The following is a 9,332-nucleotide window of genomic DNA, read 5'->3' as shown; positions in this document are numbered from 1 at the left end:
CCTTCCACGACTGTAAAACAGTATATATATATATAGTTAGATAGATATAAGTGCAGCCTATACAGTCACCTTCCACGACTGTAAAACAGTATATATATATATAGTTAGATAGATATAAGTGCAGCCTATACAGTCACCTTCCACGACTGTAAAACAGTATATATATATATAATTAGATAGATATAAGTGCAGCCTATACAGTCACCTTCCACGACTGTAAAACAGTATATATATAATTAGATAGATATAAGTGCAGCCTATACAGTCACCTTCCACGACTGTAAAACAGTATATATATATATAATTAGATAGATATAAGTGCAGCCTATACAGTCACCTTCCACGACTGTAAAACAGTATATATATATAATTAGATAGATATAAGTGCAGCCTATACAGTCACCTTCCACGACTGTGAAACAGTACATATACAGTATATGCGTGGTATATGTAGCCACCCTCCAGGAGTGTAAACTCATTCTACAGAACCATGATTTTCAACAATACAGGAAACACAGTTCTGCTTGATATACGGTAATATTCCAGTTCAGAACAATTACTTCGACAAATTACCTTCTTTATTTGTTGCTGTGTATAAAAAAATACAAACGTAATCAAGTTTCGTTATTTTTTATCACCAGGACAAAAGCAGATATCAAACGATAGGTTGAACGTCAAATAACTCGACTTAGTACCATTTTATGGTTATCACGTGACATTCAATTTCATGTTTAAAGTCATGAGTCATCAATATGTAACTGTTTATACCTTATTGTAACGTCTACTACATGGGACAACAACATACATTTGTTTGTATCTTGTTGTAACGTCTACTACATGGGATATCAATATATACCTGTCTGTACCTTGTTGTAATGTGTACCACATGGGGCATCAGTACAACCCTGTCTTTACTTTGTTGTAATGTTTACTACATGGGGCATCAATATACACCTGTCTGTACCTTGATGTAACATCTGCCACATGAGACACCAATATACACCTGTCTGTATCTTGTTGTAACGTCTACTACATGAGACACCAATATACACCTGTCTGTGTCTTCTTGTAACGTCTGCTACATGAGACACCAACATACACTTGTTTGTATCTTCTTGTAACGTCTAATACATGGGACAATAATATAAACTTGTCCATAACTTACTGTACGTCTACAAGAATCTGTCTTACCAGAACGTGGACGTCAGTTTTCCACTTTGTTGTCCAACTGTGATCTTCAACAGTTGCTAGAGAAAAAAAAGAAAGAAAGAAGCTATAATAAGTTACAGAGAATCAATGAACCTCGAAAAATAAGTACACGCGATGTTTCATTCGTAACTTTTTTAACGTTCTTTCTATGCATAATTTTATTAAAATAGGAAGAAAAATCCTGTGCATAAAACAAATATTAAATTCTTTAGTCTCAATACAAATTACGATTTTAGTAAGTGGATTATTATTATAGATTATGCAAACATTTTAGCAACTCAAAATCCAATCTCTACGTAAAGAAAAAATAATTAATGTGTAGATCTAAAACACAGTTTCGTAATGACACACTTCTCTTATTATTTTTACAAGTAAACCAAAGTATATTCTAGATGGTATCAGTCATATTCGTTTAATACGTTTCCACAGCTTTTTGAGGTATAAAAGGGGTGACAGTGTGTTCTCGGTGAAAGAAGCTCTGTTGCTGGGTTGGTAAAGACGGGCAACCTAGATAACGGTTATATTGAATCTTTTTCAGTTCAGTTTCCTTGTCAGATTTGATATGTATGTATGGTTTATTTTAAATTTCGCGCAAAACTACACGAGGGCTATCTGGGCTAGCCGTCTCTAATTTAGCAGTGAAAGACTTGAAAAAAGGCAGCTAGTCATCACTGCTAACTCTTGGGCTACTCTTTTACCTACGAATAGTGGGAATGCCTGTCACATTATAATGCCCCCACGGCTGAAAGGGCGAGCATCTTTGGTGGAATGGGGATTCGTACCCGTGTCCTTAGATTGCTAGTCAAGCATCTTAACCATCTGACCATGCCAGACCGTGTATGTATGATTGAGCAGGATTCTTCACAGTAGGTGTCTGTGATTTGTTAGTGATAAATTTCAACAATAAATAAACAGCAACATAGTCCACTTGTTGTAAAACAATATATACTTAAACAAGTCAAACGTATATACAAAAAAGCAGAGGAGAACAATTCTTGTCAGTTGTGCTCTAAGTAACTGAACTAGCTTGTGTGGACTTTGACGAAAAGAGACGATTATTTAAAGATTGGATACAACTGTGATGATTAACTGTGTAATTAAAAGTTGTTACAATACAATCAGTGATAATTTCATTACGTTACACTATTGGTTACTACATAGCTTTAAACAATTGTCGTTTTTCATCAAAAGGCCACACAGCTTTGTTCAATTACTTTAGAATACGATTGATAAAACAAACTCTTCTTCTTTACTTTGTTGTTACAATACAATCTACGATAATTTCACTTTAGAAATCGCCGCTATATGCTCTTATGGCTAAACTCATAAACACATAATCTAGCTCTAGCTATCTATCTAACTAATTGTCTATCTTACTTGAACTACATTTTGTACGCGTATTTATAGATTGACAGAGACCTAGAACGTTAAGCGATATAATGATGCAATAATATTCAATGGAAACAACGAGAGATCTTAGAAGCTGCTTCCTGTAACGTGACGCAATAATACAACAAGCGCCAAGTCATAATAATTGAACTACACAGCGTATGATTCGTACACAGTTACGTAAACAAACTTGCCATAAACTATTGCTTCTAAAAATAACTAAACGGAAACAGGCGTGTATATGTAACATTCCTCCACCTGGTGACTGTGGAGATTAGCCTCAGTTGGTTAACGTTGAAAACAAGAAATATTTATATTAAACCCTGTGAATTAATTTTAATTGTGTAAACGATTATAATGTTAGCATGAAATAATTTTAGTGGAGGTTCAACTTTTATAGAGATTTGGTGTTAAATTAAGAACTCAAAATAATCTAATAACGAAATAGCTTAGCTAATACGATTAGGAAATTGTAATCCACCTCTAAAGAGTCACAAGTCGGCGCTGACCAATACTGTTAAGTCTTGAATAAATAAACAGACACACGTGTAAAGAAACTATTTTGAAGTCTAATATAAGATAACAAGTCGGACATAAGTGTACTCTGTCACCTGACTGTATGAATAAATTATATAGATTTATACTAACAGGCATATAAACATATACGTTGAAATCTACACATTCCCCCAGTATAAATAGTTATAAATATTATTGTATCTAAAGGAAGTGAAAACTAGACATTGCGATGTAAAGATATATCATACCGGAAATTGGTAAGAAAATAAAATTATAGGCTTAACTTTAAACTCTTTGAACTACTACTTTTTAATTTATATATTTAGATAACAATAATACAGTTGGCTATCTTGGAAATATAAGAACATGCTTTATACAATAAATATTAAACTTGCTATAAGTCTGAGTTGTTTCCTTTAGTGCTGTTCCTGAATTGGTGCCCCTTAGTAGCTCAGCCGTAAGTCTGTAGGCTTACTCTTCTAAAATTCGAGTTTCGATACCCGTGGTGGGCAGAGTACAGATAGCTCATTGTGCAGCTTTGCGTTTAACAACAACTAAACCTTAATCGGTAGTTGCTTATAAGCTATTACAATGTTGTCCCTACAGTATGAGCTACTTAATTTGTTACCGATTACAATGTTGTCCCTACAATATGTGGGTTACTTGTTACCAATTAAAGTGTTGTCCCTGATGTATGTTAATTATTTATTACCGATTGCAGTGTTGTCAATACAGTATGTGAGTTACTTATTACCGATTACAGTGTCATCCCAACACCGTGTGAGTTACTTGTTATCGATTACATTGTTGTCCCTGATTATGTTGGTTATATGTTACCGATTACAGTGTTGTCCCTACACTATGTGAGTTACTTATTACCGATTACAGTGTCATCCCAACACCGTGTGAGTTACTTGTTATCGATTACATTGTTGTCCCTGATTATGTTGCTTATATGTTACCGATTACAGTGTTGTCCCTACACTATGTGAATTACTTATTACGGATTAAAATGTCGCCCCTACGGTATGTGAATTACTTATTATCGATTATAGTGTTGTCCCTATAGTACGATAGTTACTTATTACCGGTTACATTGTTGTCCCTGATTATGTTGGTTATATGTTACCGATTACAGTGTTGTCCCTACACTAGGTGAATTACTTATTACGGATTAAAATGTCGCCCCTACGGTATGTGAGGGTATGTGAATTACTTATTATCGATTATAGTGTTGTCCCTATAGTACGATAGTTACTTATTACCGGTTACAGTGTTGTCCCTGATGTACGTTAGTTACCTATTACTAGTTTTTGTAGTACGTGAATTATGTATTACCGATTACATTTAGTTGAGAATTACTTTGTAGGAATGTGCATATGTGAAATACTTACTTACAGACACCGTTGATATTTTTGATACAAAACAAATGTATATATCTCTCTCACAAAGGAAAGCGACATTCAATTACAATTAGTACCGTTGTGACTAAAAAACATCTATTGAGTATGCATGCGAGCATCAATTTTGTATTACGATTGTATATATATTATTGATATTTGTAATTAGGTCATAATATTGTAGGTTCAGTGGGCCTGTTCTCAGATGTTTTACAACCAGATGGCGTGTTAACATCATTTATTATGTCTCAGGATTTTGACTTCTGATTACATAGAAATGAGTTCTACTTACCTGAAATAGCAGCTAAAAATAGGGCACTAACCCAGGTAACCTTCATTGTTCTGCGCTTTCTAGTTCATACTCTTACATCCGGATCAATTCAGTCTGTACACAAACAACATAGAAAATATAGATTTCCTTTCATTTGTAAGATTTTTTTTTGGCAATATCGCAAAAAAATTAGAAAAACATGAAATGAAATTGAAATTCGATTAAGTTTAGAAGGACAAGAAATGTAAAAACACGTACTTATTATTAAGCTTAATTTTGTCGTTTTAAACTGTGATAACTTCTACCAGGCATGCCTTTCAAAGGATAATTAATATTAAAAACAACAAATTAATATCACAACAACTTCATAAATGATCCCCTACCAATGTAGAGTTCACCAGAATCTACAGTTGTAATTCAGTTGAGATTTACTTATTTCACAGAATTACGTAATGGGCCATTGCTACGAAGAAATTGTAGGGCAACAGATGTTATTTTTCTTTAGGCGTAAGATCATTACTAATCTTTAGACCTTTTTGTGACTAAGCAGTGACACACCGTTAATAATATATAGTCCAAACATCGTGAACTGTAAAGCAATGGGCAAAGAGACACACACACACAAAAGTTAAATGTATAATCTTTCATTTAAGCAAAAGTTTTTTTATATAAATCATTAGAAGTATAACCATTGTTTACTAGCGCCATCTATTTAGAATATAATGTGCTGGAATATTTTAAAAATAACAGGCACACAAACATTAATATTTTTACTATAAGACCTATGAAAAGCAACTAAGTTTACAGTATTTTTGTGCATAGTGTTTCTTTTGCAAAAGAAAAAGCGAAAAAGCATACATAAACAATTATTTCAACAATATTTCAATTAAAGTTTTACCCCCACCCCCACACAGTTATTCATTGGTTTACATGTTGTGTTTGTGAATTTTATAAAGCTTTTTGAGAAGCGTCTACATTCTGTGATAAATTTAATTATCAATTCAAGTCAGACGACTTGATTTTGGTAAAGACAGGTCAAAGAGAATTTAAGAATGAGAGTTTTCCGAAACCTAAGTCAAAAGTAAATTTCAAAAGAATCCTGAATGAGACTTCGTCCTTTTAAGATAAATAGCATTAGTGTGGGACCATGTGTTTTGTTATCTAATTCAGACGTTAATTCCTATAACACATGTTCTGTCATCTAATTCAGATATTAATCCCTGTACCATATGTCCTGTCATCTACTTCAGATATTAATCCCTGTATCATGTGTCCTGTCATCTAATACAGATATTAATCCCTGTACCATATGTCCTGTCATCTAATTCAGATATTAATCCCTGTATCATGTGTCCTGTCATCTAGTTCAGATATTAATCTCTATATCATGTGTCCTGTCATCTAATACAGATATTAATCCCTGTACCATATGTCCTGTCATCTAATTCAGATATTAATCCCTGTATCATGTGTCCTGTTATCTACTTCAGACATTAACCCTGTATCACGTGTTCTGTCATCTAATTCAGATATTAATCCCTGTTCCTTATGTCTTGTCATCTAATTCAAATATTAATCCCTATACCATGTGTCCTGTCATCTAACTCAGACACTAATCCCTGTATCAAGTGTTCTGTCATCTAGTTCAGATATTAATCCCTGTACCATATGTCCTGTTATCTAATTCAGACATTAATCCCTATACAATGTGTTCTGTCAACTACTTCAGACCTTAATCCTTGTATCAGGTGTTCTATCATCTACTTCAGAAACCGGGAACTTTTCTCTATTTCTCAATCCATATTTCATAGCATATATTTCAGCACTGTTGTATATCTTGAGCATTAAAAAGAGCATAAAATAAGAAATTGATCCTGATTTCTACAACACGTAATTTGGATCTAAACAACTCTATTTTGTGTTTCAACTGAAATGTTAGATAATTTACTTATTCTAAATATAACATTTTTAAGAAGTTGATTGTTAACCTTGTTCTGTTTTTGTTTTTACTTGCTTTGTGTAAGTCAGAGTTCAGATTAACGCAAAAATAAAGAAATTTGAGACATAGTATGGAGTTGATATCTATAAATTCTGACATAATGACAAAGAGACAGATAAAAGAATGGACAGTCAAATTTAAGGTCTGAAGTAGTTGACAGAACACATCATACAGGGATTCTGAAATAGTTAACATAACAAATGGTCAAAGACTGATGAGGAAGGAACAGCGGGAACGACGAATTTAGACTTTCCTGTAAATCCTAAACATTACTTTCTAAACTTGTTCAAAACTTGTTAAAATGATCAGATGTTGTTTTTACTCTAAAACTAAGAGTGAATAATATATTATTAAAAAAAAAACAACACTAATATTTTATATCTCAGCGACTTTATGGCCAAAAAAATATTTTTATAACAATAGAAGTAATGTAGTGGTAGTAAAATATATAAAATATTTCAAATATATGTTTAATATAACTCATTAACATTTTTACGTGGATTCTCTATAAGCCAAAAATCCGAAGATAATTTTATATGAAATATCTTTAGCTGAATTAAATACGGTATAAAATAAAAAGTTCGTACCTGTAGCCTGTTATATGGTACTACTAGATGTTTAGCTTGAAATATCAAACACGAGTTGACATAAAAGAAATTACAAATACGTTCTTTTAAAAACTATGCCACCTAGCAGGGTTTGAACTGTTTTGCTCAGCAGACGAAATAGTCGATAAATGTTTAGCTGTCCATTATATACCGTACTACTCTATCGCCTCGAGGCCAAAGGACGCGTGTGGCACGCTCCAGTTGCGCTCAAAGCGTAGAAATTTTGTAGTTTTCTGTACAGAAAATTGCCCTCGACGTGTGTAAGAAAACGCGTAAAAGATCTTTTTAACCGATAGCGTTATACAGAATTTGCTCTTATTGGTACCTTAATTTATACATTATTGTTTACAGAGTACGGTATCATAAAAACTACAGCTTTCAGAAGATACGTATAAAGACCACAATATGAACTGAGCCGAATAAGTACCTACTCAAATCTTGTTTTATTAGGGAAATGCTATTAGGTTTTCTGCTAGCACTGAATACTCCAATTCTTAATACGAGAACATATGATTTCTGATTCACGTGAAATATTCAACTTGAGTCTAATTCATTTAGTCGATTTACGCCTGCAGTCAGACATCAAGACATAAACATAACTGTGTTAATAGTTTGCCTTCTCATAGGTAAACTTTTGTTTTCATATTATGATTATATTTATTTATTTTTGTAGACATATGTAATATTCCAGGGCATTAACAAAAACGTTATGCACTAATGTTAAAGTGAGGGTAACTTAAAAGACATGGTACACTTAGATTTAAATAAAATTATTAATTTAACTTTTAACTCACATGTAGATGTAAACTGTCACAGAGCATCATTGTGCTATATAAAAAATCGTGCTTATGAGACATGGTAATTTGATATAACAGGCAATTGTTTTTTTCATCTCTGATACAACAAAATTTTGAAGAATTTCACTTGAAATTTATGTTTCTGGAGAACAACGGGTCTCAAAAACCTCGAGGAAGCTGACCTTTGCTATGAACTTGCCACTTTTAGCAAGTATAAAACTGTTGACACATCCCAAGAGATAGCGCCACGGTCACTATCCCAGTTACTCTCTCATTCAAATTCCCTGTCCAGACTTTTTTATTCACCCAAACTTGAAGAGTGGGTTAAGTCACAATTGCTAATAAGGCTAGTGTAAATCACTTGTGCTACTTGGTCATCACATACACACTCGACACTAGCCATCAGCAGTGTCGAAAATTGGTTTAAAATAAAACATAAACTAAATTATAACTCCCACTAAAGAACAATCAGAATCTGAGTACAGTACAAGCCATGGATAATCATGTTTTGTTATTTTATATTTATTTATTTTGTCTTTTTATTATATATATATATATACACACACACACACACATAAATTAATACATACATATTATAGATAATAATAATAACATCCGATCAGAACAAGCTAAAAACTAACCTGGCCATCAGTATGGCTAAATTAAATATAATTTTCTTACGTACATACCTGTACTTATAAAGATTAGAATGCATTGTTTCATCATTCGGGTACTCTCGCTGTTAACAATATTTTCGGCCGTAAACCCAATAATAGATTCGGTCAGCTAAGAAGATTTACGTTAGTTCTAAAAACAAATTTTAAGTTGAGAATACTAATCAATCTTTATTATACAAATTTAATAATGAACGATAAATTGAAATAGAATAAACGTGAACAGATTGCCTGTAAACTTGATAAACAAATTGGGTTAACATGTTTGAAAGGTTTGTTATAGAATGACAAAGTTGAAAAACAAGGGGGGGATATAAAATTAAAGACAAATCTAAATTTATAAGAAAGTCCGAGACCTGCAACTATTGTTGTCGAGTCATGAAAGAACAACATGAAAATTAATTTCCTTGTCCAATACTGCATTCTTATAAAGGAAAATTACATTAAAATGAAAAAAAAAAACTCCAAT

The 9,332-nt window shown here is 32.7% G+C and overlaps 1 protein-coding gene across 1 annotated transcript in view; it reads right to left on the bottom strand.

Annotated features, from left to right (window-relative positions):
• LOC111085849 overlaps nucleotides 1-7,457 on the bottom strand; it is a 20,107-nt gene extending 12,650 nt beyond the window's left edge. The window contains exons 1-3 of the mRNA XM_022386330.1: nucleotides 7,372-7,457; nucleotides 4,807-4,899; nucleotides 1,192-1,247 (exon numbers count right to left, since the gene is read on the bottom strand). Coding sequence (XP_022242038.1) covers nucleotides 1,192-1,247; nucleotides 4,807-4,852 — 102 coding nt within the window. The 5' untranslated portion in view covers nucleotides 4,853-4,899; nucleotides 7,372-7,457. The remainder of the gene's footprint in view (nucleotides 1-1,191; nucleotides 1,248-4,806; nucleotides 4,900-7,371) is intronic.
• Between the last annotated feature and the right edge of the window lie 1,875 nt (nucleotides 7,458-9,332).

This window comes from Limulus polyphemus, unplaced genomic scaffold, assembly GCF_000517525.1.
Source record: "Limulus polyphemus unplaced genomic scaffold, Limulus_polyphemus-2.1.2 Scaffold661, whole genome shotgun sequence".
NCBI lineage: Eukaryota > Metazoa > Arthropoda > Merostomata > Xiphosura > Limulidae > Limulus > Limulus polyphemus.
This window is presented reverse-complemented; position numbering and strand designations above follow the sequence as displayed.